At 48.8% G+C, this 18,802-nt stretch overlaps 1 protein-coding gene across 2 annotated transcripts in view; it reads right to left on the bottom strand.

Moving 5' to 3' along the window:
• Nucleotides 1-18,802, bottom strand: part of b4galnt1b (beta-1,4-N-acetyl-galactosaminyl transferase 1b) — a 36,655-nt gene continuing 17,853 nt past the window's right edge. Inside the window, exons 7-11 of one of the 2 annotated variants that reach the window (XM_055664496.1) lie at nucleotides 14,934-15,026; nucleotides 9,796-9,983; nucleotides 7,765-7,905; nucleotides 2,102-2,339; nucleotides 1-1,332 (exon numbers count right to left, since the gene is read on the bottom strand). In XM_055664496.1, coding sequence (XP_055520471.1) covers nucleotides 1,115-1,332; nucleotides 2,102-2,339; nucleotides 7,765-7,905; nucleotides 9,796-9,983; nucleotides 14,934-15,026 — 878 coding nt within the window. In that variant the 3' untranslated portion in view covers nucleotides 1-1,114. The remainder of the gene's footprint in view (nucleotides 1,333-2,101; nucleotides 2,340-7,764; nucleotides 7,906-9,795; nucleotides 9,984-14,933; nucleotides 15,027-18,802) is intronic. The other variant, XM_055664497.1, reaches the window with a different exon arrangement.

Raw genomic sequence — 18,802 nt, 5'->3', positions numbered from 1 at the left:
TACAGTATCATCTCACACCTCAGTTTATTTGAGCCCTCACGGGAGCAAATAGCTAATCTCGCTAGCACAAGCTAACCATATTAAGCCCAGCCTTACTCAAATAGACCAGCTCAGCATTCCGCGCAAGGTCACTCCATGTTCCAAAAATAAATAGGCACAACTGTTAAATCATTCGTCACACCATTCCAGATGCCCCCATCTTAAACTACAGAAGTGCAAAGTTCTGGGATTCTCTCCCCTTTGTTCAAAATTCTCTCCAGCGTTCAAAACGGTCCTTCAAACTTAACTCTGTGACCACGATTCGAGTCGAGGCCTAACGTCCCCTTGGGAAATCTCACCGTGGGGGAGGGGGGGAAGGAGGAGGGGGGGGGGGGGGGGGGGGGGGGGGGGGGAGACATGCAATATACCGTCTGTGATCAAAGTTTGGCCCGTTCGAACCATGCAGCCATTGCAACAATCTAAGTCTTTTTTCAGATCCATGTTTACACTGGGCGAGTCCTAGTTGGGCAGAAACTGGAATCTGCCTCCATTTGAGTCACTTATTAAGGACTTATTAAAAAAAGGCCTCGATCATAAAAACGGCCAAACATGAATGATTTACACTGGGAACAGGCTCAAACTGCAGCTGGATCAGCGTTTAACCAGATGCCAATGAACGACGAACGAACCACTGTCTTCGGGCCTATTGCGTGAGGGGAGAGAGGTTTTTAATTTATCCTCGCTGAAGAACCGGGTCGATTCTCACGCGGCGTATTCGTGACAACCAAGGGGGGTTGTTGGCGCGGTGGAACATGGCGGCCGCTGGCTCAGGGCCACCGTTCGCTCAGGCCCAAAAATGGACTCGCAACAGGAATACTTTGAAATTCATCCGCCTGAAAAAAGAAAAATAATTCTTGCTTCCCGGCTCCAGAATTCCACCTATCGCAGCCTTCACTTTCGAAGTTCCCAGCTCGTTTTGTTTTTAATGTTCACCATGAGGCAATGGTTATGAAAAAAAAAACACTCAGGCCCAAATCCTAATCCTTTTGCTCAATTCGAAAAGAGTTCCGAAGCTCTCGTGATATCGGGCACGATATTACAGTTTTTTTTTTTTGTCCCTTTGTTCAGCATGTTCCTAGTTCTTTACCATACACTTAAACCTGTTCTTCGAGTAAAAAAGCCCGTGTTTCAGCTGGATGTTCGCCTCCGATGACTTGGGGTATCGGAACTCCTTGTACGTCTTCTCGTTCTCGTCCGCCTTGCTCCAGGGAAGTTTGATCTTGCTGGCGTGGTCCACCGTGACATCGTCGCACGACCCCACGTGGAGAATGCCCAGCCCGTCGATGAAAAACTCTGTCAACAGGAAAAAAAACGTCACGCTAACGTTAGCGCGATCCACGAGGCAGCGCCGGCATTAAGCTGAAAAAAGGGTGCGGGGAAGGGCGGAACAGTGGCACTGCGGGTAGAGCTGCCGCAGTTGTGTGCAGTTTTGGTCCATTAATTTGAGGAAGGACATTCTCGCTATTGAGGGAGCCCAGCGTAGGTTCACCAGGTTAATTCCCGGGATGGCGGGACTGTCATATGCTGAGAGAATGGAGCGGCTGGTCTTGTACACTCTGGAGTTTAGAAGGATGAGAGGGCATCTCATTGAAACATATAAGATTGTTAAGGGCTTGGACACGCTAGAGGCAGGAAACATATTCCTGATGTTGGGGGAGTCCAGAACCAGGGGCACACACACACACACAGTTTAAGAATAAGGGGTAAGCCATTTAGAACGGAGACGAGGAAACACTTTTTCTCACAGAGAGTGGTGAGTCTGTGGAATTCTCTGCCTCAGTGAGGCAGAGGGCGGTGGAGGCCGGTTCTCTGGATGCTTTCAAGAGAGAGTTAGATAGGGCTCTTAAAAATAGCGGAGTCAGGGGAGAAGGCAGGAACGGGGTACTGATTGGGGATGATCAGCCATGATCACATTGAATGGCGGTGCTGGTTCGAAGGGCCGATTGGCCTCTACTCCTGCACCTATTGTCTAATGTCTATATCCTACACGCGGGGACGAGAATTTAAAAACAGGGCACGTGAATTAAACAGGAACTTTGCCCCTTGCCAAGCACCACCTCACCTGAATGCGCCACCCTGGTCAGCCTGGGGTCAAAGCCCACCCGTTGCACTTTGTCCGTGCGGGCCAGGAAGAAGTTGACCACGCCGTCGGTGACCACGCAGTTGGGGAACCCCTGCAGGACGTGGTAGTGTCCCATGCGGGTGTGCAGGCAGTCGCCATCCTCTCCGCCTCGCTCCACGCTGATCTGGTGCCGGAAGGTGGTGACAAAGCCGGTTTTCTCGCGCACGGCCCCGCCGACCTGCAACGGGGGCACACGAGCAACACGGAGAGTTGCGGAGAGTTGCGGCGTGGGAATGAAGCCCATTCATACATGTCGTACAAGAATCAAGACTCAAGTGAGTTTATTATCATGTGTCCCTGTCTAGGGCAATGAAATTCTTGCTTTGCTTCAGCACAACAGAACATAGTAGGCATTGACTACAAAACAGATCAGTGTGTCCATATACCATTATGTACGTAAATACACACATGAATAAATAAACTGATAAAGTGCAAATAACAGATAATGGACTATTAATGTTCAGAGCTTTGTCCGAGCCAGGTTTAATAGGATTAATTGGCTTCTGGAACTCTCTGCCACAGAGGGTAGTTGAGGCCAGTTCATTGGCTATATTTAAGAGGGAGTTAGATGTGGCCCTTGTGGCTAAGGGGATCAGGGGGTATGGAGAGAAGGCAGGTACGGGATACTGAGTTGGATGATCAGCCATGATCATATTGAATGGCGGTGCAGGCTCGAAGGGCCGAATGGCCTACTCCTGCACCTAATTTCTATGTTTCTATGTTTCTATGTTTCTAATAGCCTGATGGCTGTGGGGAAGTAGCTATTCCTGAACCTGGTCGTTGCAGTCTTCAGCCGCCTGAAAGTACAATGGGGCGGCACTGGTAGAATTGCTGCCTCGCAGCGCCAGTCACCACAGGTGCTGTCTGTACGGAGTTTGCACGTTCTCCATGTGACCTGCGTGGGTTTTCTCCGAGATCTTCCACACTCCAATAGACGTGCAGGTTTGTAGATTAATTGGCTTCGGTAAAGATTGTAAACTATCCCCTAGTGTGTGTACGTTAGTGTTAGTGTGTGGGGATCGCTGGTCGGCACGGACTCGGTGGGCCAAAGGGCCTCTTTCCATGCTGTATCTCCAAACTAAACTAACAACAATAGCCATTTTTTTTTAAAAGCTTCTCAACCAGAACGCCACCCATTCCTTCTCTCCAGAGATGCCACCTCTGGCTAAAGAAATTCCTCATGTATTCAAGAGACAGTTAGATTATAGGTCTTAGGGGTAGATAGACACAAAAGGCTGGCGTAACTCAGCGGGACAGGCAGCATCTCTGGAGAGAAGGAATGGGTGACGTTCTTCAGATAAGTAAAATGTTCTCTGGCAAAGACCATTAATATTAAGAGTTTAGAGACTGCAGACATGATCGTGGCATTTGAGGGACTTTTGGATAGCCACGTGGATATGGAGGGCTCTGGACCATGTACAGGCAGATAAGAGTTGGTCTTGGCATCGTGTTCAGCACAGACATTGTGGGTCGAAGGGCCTGTTCCACTGCTGTACTGTTCTATGCCACATTCATTTAACCGTGACAAATGTGAGTCGTGAAGCCTTAAACTTCAGCAAATGCAATGACACGGCAGGATGGGCAAGGCCAAAGGATACGTTGATCGATCTTTCCTGAAATATTTAATCATTTTCATGTTCATAAGTTATAGGAGCAGAATTAGGCCATTCGGCCCATCGAGTCTACACTGCCATTCAATCATGGCTGATCTATCTCTCCTCTCTCAACCCCATTCTCCTGCCTTCTCCCCATAACCCCCGACACCCGTACTAATCAAGAATCTAGACAATAGGTGCCGGAGTAGAGGCCATTCGGCCCTTTGAGCCAGCACCGCCACTCAATGTGATCATGGCTGATCATCCCCAATCAGTACCCCGTTCCTGCCTTCTCCCCATATCCCCTGACTCCGCTATCTTTAAGAGCCCTATCTAGCTCTCTCTTGAAAGCATCCAGAGAACCGGCCTCCACCGCCCTCTGAGGCAGAGAATTCCACAGACTCACAACTCTCTGTGAGAAAAAGTGTTTCCTCGTCTCCGTTCTGAATGGCTTACCGCTTATTCTTATCTCTGTCTATCTCTGCCTTAAATATATCCACTGACTTGGCCTCCACAGCCGTCTGTGGCAATGAATGCCACACATTCTCCACCCTCTGGCTAAAGAAATCCCTCCTCCTTTCTAAAGGTACGTCCTTTGATTCTGAGGCAACGGCCTCTGGTCCCGGACTCTCCCACTCGTTGAAACATCCTCTCCACATCTATCCAGGCCTTTCACTCTTTGAGCTTGTTTTCAGCAAGTAAACATTTGTGGCTAGTTGAGAATTTGATGATATGACGTTTATATCAACGGGTCGATGGTGGAAAGGGTCAAGAACTTCAAATTCCTGGGCGTGCACATTTCCGAAGATCTCTCCTGGTCCCAGCACACTGTTGCAATCGTAAAGAAAGCTCATCAGCGCCTCTACTTCCTGAGAAGATTACGGAGAGTCGGGTTGTCAAGGAGGACTCTCTCTCGAACTTCTACAGGTGCACAGTAGAGAGCATGCTGACCGGTTGCATCGTGGCTTGGTTCGGCAACTTGAGCGCCCAGGAGCGGGAAAGAATGCAGAAAGTTGTGACCACTGCCCAGTCCATCATCAGCTCTGACCTCCCGTCCATCGAGGGGATCTATCGCAGTCGCTGCCTCAAAAAGGCTGGCAGCATCATCAAGGACCCACACCATCCTGGCCACACACTCATCTCTCCGCTACCATCGGGCAGAAGGTACAGGAGCCTGAAATCTGTTACATCCAGGTTCAGGAATAGCTCCTTCCCCACAGCCATCAGGCTATTCAACTCAGCAACAAACAGACTCTGAACTGTAACAGCCTATTGCACTTTAATCTGCTTATTTATGTGTATATTGCACTGAACTGTTCTGTATGTATCAGCAGGCAGTGAAGAAAGCGAATGGTATGTTAGCTTTCATAGCAAAAGGATTTGAGTATAGGAGCAGGGAGGTTCTACTGCAGTTGTACAGGGTCTTGGTGAGACCACGCCTGGAGTATTGCGTACAGTTTTGTTCTCCAAATCTGAGGAAGGACATTATTGCCATAGAGGGAGTGCAGAGAAGGTTCACCAGACTGATTCCTGGGATGTCAGGACTGTCTTATGAAGAAAGACTGGATAGACTTGGTTTATACTCTCTAGAATTTAGGAGATTGAGAGGGGATCTTATAGAAACTTACAAAATTCTTAAGGGGTTGGACAGGCTAAATGCAGGAAGATTGCTCCCGATGTTGGGGAAGTCCAGGACAAGGGGTCACAGCTTAAGGATAAGGGGGAAATCCTTTAAAACCGAGATGAGAAGAACTTTTTTCACACAGAGAGTGGTGAATCTCTGGAACTCTCTGCCGCAGAGGGTAGTCGAGGCCACAGTTCATTGGCTATATTTAAGAGGGAGTTAGATGGGGCCCTTGTGGCTAAGGGGATCAGAGGGTATGGAGAGAAGGCAGGTACGGGACACTGAGTTGGATGATCAGCCATGATCATATTGAATGGCAGTGCAGGCTCGAAGGGCCGAATGGCCTCTACTCCTGCACCTAATTTCTATGTATGACTACAATATTCTGTTGTGCTGAAGCAAAGCAAGAATTTAATTGTCTTATATCTGGGACACATGACAATAAACTCTCTTGACTTGACTTGACAAAGATGGGAAGAAATGCAAGGCGTGGAGAGGTCACAAATGTCAAACATATAAAGCACTAAATGTAGCCACCAAGGAACGCAGGGGCGATACATACTAAGGGACTGTGGTACACTGTGAAATCGACAGAAGGATGGAGGGTTGGGTGTTTATGCGTGCTATTTTCGTGATATTTATTTTAGTTGTTTATCTTTTAATATTTGATCTTGTATGTATCGTTAGAAATATTTTAGAAATGTTTGAATGGTGCACTGACTGGCTGACATTTTTTAATTTCGTTGTACATGGTTCATGTTACAATGACAATAAAGAAACTATTCTATTCTATTTTATATTCCCCTCTAAAGCGGGTAATTTCCTGCTCTTTAAATGTCCGGCAGACAATCAGACGCGTCGCTTCCCGACAGGATTTGCATCAGCAAGGGGGAGTTATTTCCTTGTAAATCCGCCACCACAGAGCACAGCACAATGGGTAGAGTTCCTCCACAGTGCACGTCACCGGCAATGGCATTTCCCCTTTACTTCCTGACTGCCAGCTTTTATTCCACCCATTTCCCCAAATTAGTATCACTTAATGGGACGGCATTCAGGCTGCATCCCCCCTCGGCTGCTCCACCTCCCCCCCCCGAGCGCGCATCCCTCCGCCCGCTCCACCGATAATCCCAGCTAGGGTCGCCAACTTTCCCGCCCCCAAATAAGGGACTACATCGTCAAAATACGGGAGACACATTCCCGACCACAATTCGTTGAGCGACTGGGCCGTGGCTGGGTGAATGATGAGTTGGCCCCGGGTGCTGGACTGCACACAAAGTCCAGCCGGCGGGACCAGCTGTGAGGAGTTCGCCCGCACAGTCCGGCGCTCCGTCCAACTCATGAACCGATGATCGGCCGTGGGAAGGAGGGGGAGTCGGCGCTAAGCGAAGGTCCGAAGGTCGGACAGCTGGCGACGGGGCCACGGGCGAGGGGCTGCTGCTGCCAAAAGGCCCGATGGCCTTTATTCTACTCCTGCACACATTTTCTATGTTTCTATGTCACAAGATCGATACTGGGTCTCTGTAGGAAGTGTGCAGGAAGGAACTGCAGATGCCAGTTTAAACCGAAGACAGACACAAAATGCTGGAGTAACTCAGCGGGACAGGCAGCATCTCTGGAGATTCAGATTCAGATTCAGAATCAGATTCAATTTTAATTGTCATTGTCAGTGTACAGTACAGAGACAACGAAATTCATTTAGCATCTCCCTTGAAGAGCGACATAGCAAACGATTTTAATAAAAAAATAATAAGTGTCCGGGGGGGGGGTGGTGATTGGCAGTCACCGAGGTACGTTGTTTAGTAGAGTGACAGCCGCCGGAAAGAAGCTGTTCCTCGACCTGCTGGTTCGGCAACGGAGAGACCTGTAGCGCCTCCCGGATGGTAGGAGGGTAAACAGTCCATGGTTGGGGTGAGAGCAGTCCTTGGCGATGCTGAGCGCCCTCCGCAGACAGCGCTTGCTTTGGACAGACTCAATGGAGGGGAGCGTGGAACCGGTGATGCGTTGGGCAATTTTCACCACCCTCTGCAATGCCTTCCGGTCGGAGACAGAGCAGTTGCCATACCATACTGTGATGCAGTTGGTAAGGATGCTCTTGATGGTGCAGCGGTAGAAGTTCACCAGGATCTGAGAGAGAAGGAATGGGTGACGTTTCGGGTCGAGACCCTTCTTCAGACTGGGCGGTACAGAGATAAAATATAGTCGGAGACAGTAAGACTGGTCGGAGGACTGGGAAGGGGATGGAGAGAGGTGGAAAGCAAGGGCTACTTGATGTCACTTGACTGGTGCTTTTTTTCGAAAGCAGAAGTTGGGGTTGTGCGTGCTGGATCCCACACAAAACACTCCCGCTGACAAAAGCGAAAGCGGACTAAACCTCGAGTTCTTACCAGGTCCAGGGTGGTTTTCTCCAAAATGTCCACGAGTTTTTCAACCTTGGTGTTTGAAGTGAAGATGAAATCGTCGTCAACCCAGAGGAGATACTTGGTGGTGACTTGGGAAATGGCAAGGTTGCGTCCAGCGAACCAACCCTGCAGAAAGCAAACATCAAAACGGTGGACATACTCTCGTCTCGCACCCAATCTAGAAAACATCCATGATACACTTTGACCTACATAGAAACATAGAAAACAGGTGCAGGAGGAGGCCATTCGGCCCTTCGAGCCAGCACCGCCATTCATTGTGATCATCTACAATCAATGACCCGTGCCTGCCTTCTCCCCATATCCCTTGACTCCGCTATCACCTAGAGCTCTATCTAACTCTCTCTTAAATCCATCCAGTGACTTGGCCTCCACTGCCCTCTGTGGCAGGGAATTCCACAAATTCACAACTCTCTGGGTGAAAAAGTTTTTTTCTCACCTCAGTCTTAAATGACCTCCCCTTTATTCTTAAGACTGTGTGTGGCCCCTGGTTCTGGACTCGCCCAACATTGGGAACATTTTTCCTGCATCTAGCCTGTTCAGTCCTTTTTATCATTTGATATGTTTCTATACGATTCTCCCTCTCATCCTTCTGAACTCCAGTGAATACAAGCCTAGTCTTTTCAATCTTTCCTCATATGACAGTCCCGCCTTCCCAGGGATCAATCTCGTGAACCTACGCTGCACTGCCTCAATCACAAGGATATCCTTCCTCAAATTAGGAGACCAAAACTGTACACAATACTCCAGATGTGGTCTCACCAGAGCCCTATGCCACTGTTCTAGTCATCTATCAACCACTGAAAGCAGAACAAGAAGACCCTGGAGCCCTGAGTCAACGCAACTAAAACCCTGATAGATGAGCGTTCAGAGATTAACCATTTCATGATTTGCCAATGCTAACTGTAAAGATTAACAAAGGAAATGTATTTAAATTGGACAACTTCACACAGCATATTGTCCCGAGGCATTTGGCATGATTAAGATCAAACAAGACACACACAAAATGCTGTAATTTGTCCCTCGATAGTGTAGGATAGTGTTAGTGTGCGGGGATCGCGGGTCGGCACGGACTCGGTGGGCCGAAGGGCTTGTTTCTGCGCTGTATCTCGAAACTGAACAAACCTGACGTTTCGGGTCAAGACTATCTTCAGTCGAAACCAGCATCTGCAGTTCCTTCTTACAGAGACTGAAGAAGGGTCTCGACCCGAAATGTCACCCATGCCTTCTCTCCAGAGATGCTGCCCGACCCTCTGAGTGACCCCAGCTTTCTGCGTCTACCTCCTCCTGATATTCTCCGATCGCCTCCTTCAACGACAGCTCCTTCGTTTTGGTCTCCTAATCTGAGGAAAGACATTCTTGCCATAGAGGGAGTACAGAGAAGGTTCACCAGACTGATTCCTGGGATGGCAGGACTTTCATATGAAGAAAGACTGGATAGACTCGGCTTGTACTCGCTAGAATTTAGAAGATTGAGGGGGGATCTTACAGAAACTTACAAAATTCTTAAGGGGTTGGACAGGCTAGATGCAGGAAGATTGTTCCCGATGTTGGGGGAAGTCCAGAACAAGAGGTCACACAGTTTAAGGATAAGGGGGAAATCTTTTAGGACCGAGATGAGAAAAACATTTTTTTTCACACACAGAGAGTGGTGAATCTGTGGAATTCTCTGCCACAGAAGGTAGTTGAGGCCACACAGTTCATTGGCTATATTTAAGAGGGAGTTAGATGTGGCCCTTGTGGCTAAAGGGATCAGGGGGTATGGAGAGAAGGCAGGTACAGGATACTGAGTTGGATGATCAGCCATGATCATATTGAATGGCGAATGGTGCAGGCTCGAAGGGCCGAATGGCCTCTACTCCTGCACCTATTGTCTAGGTTTCTGAAGTGACTCACGAACTGCCTCTGTTCCCGCATGCCCAAATGTGGTACACACCCAGACAGCGACTGCCCTGTTTGGTTTTTGCTTCATTTAGTATAGAGAAACCACACATGTACCTTCCCAAAAGGCATGAAGTATTGCTCAACAAACGGGCCTTCAATCTTTTGCGGGTTGCTGCCATCATCCGCGATTACAATGGTGACGGTGGGATAAAACCTCCTAATGCTCGATATCAGCTCTCTCAGCTTGTCGTAGCGCAGGAAGGTTTTGGTGGCGATCGTCACCAGTGCACTGATGTTATATCCTAAAACACAGAGAAGAAAAGGTGACCACCTTTTCCTTGAAGTGGTTTATTAGAAATACATCACAAACTCTCTCCATAAAGGAGTTGGCAAAGCCACTGAACTGCCCCAAACTCGGGAAGAGGAGGCCATTCAGCCCTTCAAGCCTGTTCCATCCGTTGGCAAGTTCAGACTGATCAATACCGTGGTGAAATTAACCATGGAGTTAAGGGGGAAATTTGTGACTCGATTCAGTCCAAAACTTAACAAGCGGAGGATTTGGCATGGAGTAAGTTTTCGGCTTTTAGAGATACAGCGCGGAAACAGGCCCTTCGGCCCCACTGGGTCCGTGCCGACCAGCGATCCCCGCACACTAACACTATCCTACACCCACTAGGGACAATTTTTACACTTTACGCCCAGCCAATTAACCTACAAACCTGCACGCACGTCTTTGGAGTGTGGGAGGAAACCGAAGATCTCGGAGAAAACCCACGCAGGTCACGTACAGACCGTACAGACAGCGCCCGTAGTCAGGATGGAATCCCGGGTCTCTGGCGCTGTGAGGCGGCAACTCTGCCGCTGAGCAACCGTGACTGCACGTTCTGTGGGGAACGTCGCATCCTTCAAGTCGACAGAGGTGTGGGCTTAAGCTGCAAGGTGGAGCTGAGTATAAAGTCTCAGCTGACTAGTCGGTGCTGGAAGAGACAGCAACCAGCGGTCCTACCAGCACAAGGAGTTTGATCAGCATGGCCGCTAAACCAAGGGAGGTGATGAGCAGGCGGAAACATGACCTTGTTACTACCACAGAGACAAGATTGAAAGACGGGCAGGACCGACAACTCGATACCTTCCCTGCTCGAATCTCCAAGCGTAATTGGGATGGGGAAGATTTCTACACGGTGAAACCAAAATGGATAAAAATGGCCTTTAAAAAAATTTGAGGTAGACAAAAATGCTGGAGAAACTCAGCGGGTGCGGCAGCATCTATGGAGCGAAGGAAATAGGCAACGTTTCGGGTCAAAACTCTGCTTCAGACCCTTCTTAATAAAATCTGACAATGAGCACTTGAACCACATGCGATTTTTTCTCTCTATTACAAATCTTAAAGTGTGTAGTACCGAGGCAAATAAATAAATGATGGGTCTTTGTTCCAAACATTATGGAGGGCAGTGCAGTTGTTCAGAACTCCTCTCTGGTTGTGGTGGTATGGTTCGGTTGCCTGATAACAGCTCTGGAAGAAAGTGGAGGTGTGTGTGTGCGTTTGTTTTCACACTTCTGTACCTCTTGCCCGATGGGGAGAGGGGAGAAGAGGGAGTGGGACTGGTCCTTGATGATGCTGCTGGCCTTGCTGAGGCAGCGTGAGGTGTAGATGGAGGCGATGGAAGGAAGGGAGGTTGGTTTGTGTGATGGTCTGGGCTGCAAATGTCCACAGTTCTCTGCGATTTCTGCCGGTCCTGGATGGAGCTGTTGCCAAATTGCTGTTACCCCCCAATAAAAGGGGGGGTGTAGGGGTGGAAATGCAGGTCTACAGGTTCATTCACGCACCCTCATTCAAAAGACATTATTACATCCTACCTGTCACTCATCTTTATGCAATGTGGATACATAATTCACAGGCAAATTAGATTTAGCTCTTAGGGCTGAGTGAGTTAAGGGATATGGGGAGAAAGCCGGAACGAGATACTGATTTTGGATGATCAGCCGTGATCATATTGAAGGGCCGAATGGCCTACTCCTGCACCTATTTTCCATGTTACTACATTTCTATGTACATTGCCCCTCTGTAAACTCTACAGACGGCTCAGAAAGTAAGATAACATAGAAATAGTGTGAATGGGTGATCGATGGTCGGTGTGTACTCAGTGGCCTGATGTTTCGAAACCACGTCTCTAAACTAATCTAAAATTAATGGATGGAAACGAAGGTAAACATAGAAACATAGAAACATAGAAATTAGGTGCAGGAGTAGGCCATTCGGCCCTTCGAGCCTGCACCGCCATTCAATATGGTCATGGCTGATCATCCAACTCAGTATCCCGTACCTGCCTTCTCTCCATACCCCCTGATCCCCTTAGCCAGAAGGGCCACATCTAACTCCCTCTTAAATATAGCCAATGAACTGTGGCCTCAACTACCCTCTGCGGCAGAGAGTTCCAGAGATTCACCACTCTCTGTGTGAAAAAAGTTCTTCTCATCTCGGTTTTAAAGGATTTCCCCCTTATCCTTAAGCTGTGACCCCTTGTCCTGGACCTCCCTAACATCGGGAACAATCTTCCTGCATCTAGCCTGTCCAACCCCTTAAGAATTTTGTAAGTTTCTATAAGATCCCCTCTCAATCTCCTAAATTCTAGAGAGTATAAACCAAGTCTATCCAGTCTTTCTTCATAAGACAGTCCTGACATCCCAGGAATCAGTCTGGTGAACCTTCTCTGCACTCCCTCTATGGCAAGAATGTCCTTCCTCAGATTCCTCAGAACTAAGCGGCATGTTAGCATTCATAGCAAAAGGATTTGAGTATAGGAGCAGGGAGGTTCTACTGCAGTTGTACAGGGTCTTGGTGAGACCAACTCTCTGCCACAGAGGGTAGTTGAGGCCACAGTTCATTGGCTATATTTAAGAGGGAGTTAGATGTGGCCCTTCTGGCTAAGGGGATCAGAGGGTATGGAGAGAAGGCAGGTACGGGATACTGAGTTGGATGATCAGCCATGATCATATTGAATGGCGGTGCAGGCTCGAAGGGGCGAATGGCCTACTGCTGCACCTAATTTCTATGTTTCTATGTTTCTATGTTAGTTGAGGAGCACATTAAGGGGAGGATATCTTTGAAGGTTCCTTGTGCAAGTTTATATGTGGGTAGATTAGGATTACAAACAGAGAGCAGGGGATAAAAATTCATCTATGTTGCAAAATCAGAGAGGTGAGATAAAGGTGAGACTTTCCTGAACCTTGCTCTTAACTTTGCCAATAGTAGCTGAGATAGCATTTGTATGCAAAGCTCAGTGGGAGTGGGATTTTTTTTTTGTGTTTGTTGTCCAGGAAGGAGATAAGGAAGGGCAGGACTGGACCTTATCTTCATTAGTATAGCCAGGTGAGTGCAGGGAGTGGCAGTGGGAAAACAATTCTGAGACAGCAACTGGAACTGTGTCGGTTTCAAGAATGTTATGGAGATGGATCAGGACAGGCTAGAAATTCAGGTTCTGAACTGGGTGACACAGCGGGTAGAGTCGCCGCCCCACACAGCGCCATAGAGACCCGGGTCCCTGTCGGGACAAAGACCCATCATTTATTTATTTGCCTCTGTACTCCACAATTTGACATTTGAAATAGAAAAAAAATCACATGTGGTTAAAGTGCACATTGTCAGATTTTATTAAGAAGGGTCTGAAGAAGGGTTTCGGCCCAAAACGTTGCCTATTTCCCTCGCTCCATAGATGCTGAGTTTCTCTAGCACTTTTGTCTACCTTCCATCCTGACCACGGGTGCTGTCTGTGCGGAGTTTGTACGTCCTCCCCGTGACCTGCGTGGGTTTTCTCCGGGTGCTCCGGTTTCCTCCCACACTCCAAAGACGTACCGGTTTGTAGGTAAACTGGCTTTGATTAAAAATTGTAAATTGTCCCTTAGTGTGTGTGTGTGTGTGTAGGATAGTGTTAGTGTAAATATTAATGTCTGGGGTTTGATTAGTAACTTAGCAGTTGACATGAACATTTGTGATGTCAGATATCAGGAGGAAGCTAGACTTTGGCAACTTTGAATGATATAGATGAATTAGTAAGATAGGCCTGGAGGGTCTCAAAGGGTCGGGCAGCCTCTGTGGAGGGAATGGACAGATGACATTTCGGGCTGGGATTTTTTGGACTGAGGAAGAGTCCCTGCCCGAAACGTCGTCTGCCCTCCACAGACGCTGCCCGACCCGCTGAGTTCCTCCAGCGTTTTGCGTTTTGCTCAAGTTTCCAGCATTCAAAAAACAAGAGAGAGGTGGGCACAAGGCAATGGGCAACGCCGCGGCAATTGTGCGCCCATCGCGAATTGGCGCAGGTTGCGTGCACGTGGTTTGCCCGTTGAGATGCGAGAGCTTTTCTGCTTGTTGCCTTTGCGCCCCCGTTATATCTCCCTGCCCTTCTCCCCACCCCCGAGAGGGGCTTCCTTGTGGCCTTTGTGGATCCGGGTCAATTGGACCAACACCCTTTCGTCAGAGGGTGGTGAATCTGTGGGATTCATTGCCGCAGACGGCTGTGGAGGCCAAGTCAGTGGGTATTTGAGATGGACAGATTCTTGATTAGTGCGGGTGTCAGGGGTTATCGGGAGAGAGTGGGGTTGAGAGGGAAAGATAGATCAGCCGTGATTGAATGGCGGAGTAGACTTGATGGGCCGAATGGCCTAATTCTGCTATCACTTATGATCTTATGAGTTAAGAGCATGTGGAATGCTGCTGCAGGAACGCCATCCTGGAAAACCCTGCACAGGCTTGGCAAACATTCCCCTCCCGGCCAAAAATATCGGGATTTTCGGTCACGTTTTGTTCAGGCACTGCCTTCAGTGCTACAGTACAGAGGTGTGTATTCACGGGAGAACTGATGGCGTGTGTGTGTGTGAGTGTGCGCGTGCGTGTGTGTGTGAGTGTGCGCGTGCGTGTGTGTGTGTGTGTGTGCGTGCGTGAGTGTGTGTGTGAGTGTGTGTGTGTGTGTGTGTGTGTGTGTGAGTGTGAGTGTGAGTGTGTGTGTGTGTGTGTGTGGGTGTGTGTGTGTGTATGTGTGCGTGCGTGTGTGCGAGTGTGTGTGTGTGTGAGTGTGCGTGTGAGTGTGTGTGTGTGTGAGTGTGTGTGTGTGTGTGTGTGTGTGTGTGCGTGCGAGTGTGTGTGTGTGTGTGTGAGTGTGCGTGTGTACGTGTGTGTGTGTGTGTGTGTATGTATGCCTTTGACTGGAGGGACTTTGATGGGAGAACTGCATGAATCCTGGGTTAATAGCACTGACCTGACTGGTCCCCGGAGCTGTATAGTTTTGGGATGGTGGCATGTCGGATTTTGATGACAAAAAAAGCCTGGTGTCCGTCTGTCTCGAGCTGCACTGCAAGATGCAAAACACACACACTAAGACCGGCAGGAGTGAACAGGTTAAACAGCCATGGGGGGCAGACCCTCATAGGCAGCCAGGGCAGACCCTCATAGCCAGCCAGCTCAACAAACACACACACACACACACACAGCCCACCTTAAAGGGCCTGTCCCACTTATGCGATTTTTTTCGGCGACTTGCTGTCACCCGTCAGTCACAGCAGGTCGCCGTAAATTTTCAACGTGTTCAAAATCCAGCGGCGACCAGAAAAAGGCGCGACTCTTTGGGCGACTACTCACATCCATACAGGCGTCACTCCGCCACATGTCGACACGTGGCGCCTCTATGGCCGTGCGTAGTCGCCCAAAGAGTCGCGCCTTGTTCTGGTCGCTGTTTAAGGTGGATCCCACTCAAAAGGCCGTCCTCAGCCCGACTGGGATCTGCGACTTTGGTTGTGCTCAGACTGTGTTCTATCCGTGAAGGTCAGGGTCTCGCTCACATTCCTGACCTCGGGACCACTCTGGGCTGCCGTTGATCTCTGCCCATGAGCGGGCGGCACGGTGGCGCAGCGGTAGAGCAGCCGCCTTACTTTACAGCACTTGCCGCGCCAGAGACGCGGGTTCGATCCTGACCACGGGCGCGGTCTGTACGGAGTTTGTACGTTGTCCCCGTGACCTGCGTGGGTTTTCTCCGAGACCTTCGGTTTCCTCCCACACTCCAAAGGCGTGCAGGTCTGTTGGTAAAATTGGCTTGGTGTATGTGTATAATTGTCACTGGCATGTGCGGGATTGCCAGTCAGCGCGGACTCGGTGGGCCGAAGGTCCTGTCCCCCCGCTGTGTCTCTAAACTAAACTGAACTAAATCGCGCAGTTTGGTGCATCGGGGAGTGTACCACAAACTTCACCCTCGAGAGGATATGCCACCTCCAGAGGCAGGCGGAGTGGACAGAAACATCAGTCCGCACTGCCAGCTTCTCTAGACCACGTGCGTTTATGAGCCTCGAGTCAGGATTTCACCCGCGTTGGTTCATTACCTGGGTGCTGCCTTTTTGCACGCGCCTCAAAAGAGGTCATCAAAAGAACAACAAAAAAATCACAAAGTAGCGGATTTTTCCCATTTAGCAGCGCTGGGCTTTGTGTACAGTCCAGCACCCGGGCCAATGCATCATTCACCCAGCCACGGCCGAATCGCTGAACCCTGAGCCTGAGGCCTACCTCTTATTCTTAGACTGTGCGACCCCAGGTTCTGGACTCCCACAACATGGGGAGCATTTTTCCTGCAACTGGCCTGTCAAATCCCTTAAGAATTGTATATGCTACTATAAAGGCCCTGTCCCACAATGCGAATTTACCCAAGAGCTCTCCCGAGTTAAAAAAAAAAAAATCAAACTCGTCACGAGTATTTTTTTACTCTTGGAAATGTTTCACACTGTCGAAAAAAACGTCACGAGGTTCCGCGTTTCCCGAACACCTGCCGTTAGCGTTACGAGCCGCTACGAGACATCCACGAGCTCCGACGTACCTGCTACGTACATTCTACGTACTTACCACGAGTTTGATTTTTTTTTTTAAACTCGGGAGAGCACTAGGGGTAAACTCGTACAGTGGGACAGGGCCTTTTAGAAAATCCTCTCATCCTTCTAAATTCCAGTGAATACAAGCCCAGTCGATTTTACCGGATTGTATACAAATACAAAGCATTTCATTGCACCCAGGTACATGTAACAGTACGGTATTGTTGAATCACTCGAAGTGAGAGGTTTTGAGAAAGAATTTCAGAGCGTATGGCTTTGCAATATAACTGCGCACAAGCGTACGTCTCTTAAACGTGGAATTCAAGCGCTTCACGCGCGCTCAATTCTCTTAAAGCACGAAGCAGAGAGAGATCGTACAAATGTGTGGTTAAAAGAGCAACGGCTTTCGATAAATGAGATATAGACACAAGAGGCTGGAGTGACTCAGCGGGACAGGCAGTGAGCCCGGGAGAGAAGGAATGGGCGATGTTTTGGATCGACGTCCAGGCTGTCGGGGATGATAAGACAGGAAGGAGCTAATCAAGCAAGAACAAGCCGTAAAAGCGATCGGCAGAGGAATAGAGGCCCATTTCAAACACTTCAACTATCTCCTGTAACCCTGATCACAGTCCATCGACCTGCCCCGAGCAATGGAGGTTCACCACTCAATGACAATATTGAGAATAGCAATTGACACGAGTGCTTTCTTGTATCTCAGCCGGGGGTGTCAACGTGGAAACAATCTGTCGCTGTGTGGAGGCAGGAGGATGCAAAGTGCAAATGTAACGCAAATTAGAGTTAAAATAATCAAAATAAAGTGAAGGAGAATTCAAAGGTAATATAGAAAATATAGAAACATAGAAATTAGGTGCAGGAGTAGGCCATTCGGCCCTTCGAGCCTGCACCGCCATTCAATATGATCATGGCTGATCATCCAACTCAGTATCCCGTACCTGCCTTCTCTCCATACCCCCTGATCCCCTTAGCCACAAGGGCCACATCTAACTCCCTCTTAAATATAGCCAATGAACTGGCCTCAACTACCTTCTGTGGCAGAGAGTTCCAGAGATTCACCACTCTCTGTGTGAAAAAAGTTCTTCTCATCTCGGTTTTTTTAAAGGATTTCCCCCTTATCCTTAAGCTGTGACCCCTTGTCCTGGACTTCCCTAACATCGGGAACAATCTTCCTGCATCTAGCCTGTCCAACCCCTTAAGAATTTTGTAAGTTTCTATAAGATCCCCTCTCAATCTCCTAAATTCTAGAGAGTATAAACCAAGTCTATCCAGTCTTTCTTCATAAGACAGTCCTGACATCCCAGGAATCAGTCTGATTCCATATATCCAATGGCGACTTAAAGGGCCTGTCCCACTTTCACGACCTAATTCACGACCTCTGCCGAGTTTGCCCGCGACTCATACTCACAGGGGCGTTTTTCTAGCCTGATGAAAAATGTCCACGAGTAAAAAAGGTTGTGAATTAGGTCATGAAAGTGGGACGGGCCCTTTAGGCTGGGACCCTCTTCTCCAGAAGACAGTGAGAATCAGGATCGCACTCTCACTCACAATGCGTGCCTGAGGTCCACGGCACGGAGCAGCACTCAAGTTAGGGCGAGGGCAAATGTGCGGTTAGGTGGTAGGAGCTAGGTGTGGAGTCCAAGCACCAGCACAGACCAGGCGGGCCGAATGGCCTGTTTCTGCACTACACATTTTAACTTTTAGAGTTAATACTCTGCCACAGAAGGCAGTGGAGGCCAATTCACTGGATGTTTTCAAGAGAGAGTTAGATCTAGCTCTTAGAGCTAAAGGAATCAAGGGATTTGCGGAAAAAGCAGGAACTGATTGTGGATGATCAGCCATGATCGTATTGAATGGCGGTGCTGGCTCAAAGGGCCGAATGGCCTCTACTCCTGCACCTATTGTCTATCGTCTATTGAATTTCTTTAGCCAGAGGGTGGTGAATCTGTGGAATTCGTTGCCACAGACGGCTGTGGAGGCCAAGTCAGTGGATATATTTAAGGCAGAGATAGATAGATTCTTGATTAGTGCGGGTGTCAGAGGCTACGGGGAGAATGGGGGTGAGAGAGAAAGATAGATCGGCCATGATTGAATGGCGGAGTAGACTGGATGGGCCGAACGGCCTCATTCTGCCCCTGCGACTTATAAACTAACCACAAGTCCACGCGGAAACCGATCTCAGCACCGAACACACGACCAATTGGCTCAACGCAAGATGTTATTACGACAGATTACAGGATGGTCGGGCAAAATTAGAACG

The sequence above is a fragment of the Leucoraja erinacea genome, chromosome 40 (genome assembly GCF_028641065.1).
Source record: "Leucoraja erinacea ecotype New England chromosome 40, Leri_hhj_1, whole genome shotgun sequence".
Lineage (NCBI taxonomy): Eukaryota > Metazoa > Chordata > Chondrichthyes > Rajiformes > Rajidae > Leucoraja > Leucoraja erinaceus.
The sequence above is the reverse complement of the archived record's forward strand: the minus strand, read 5'-3'. Positions and strand labels throughout refer to the sequence as shown.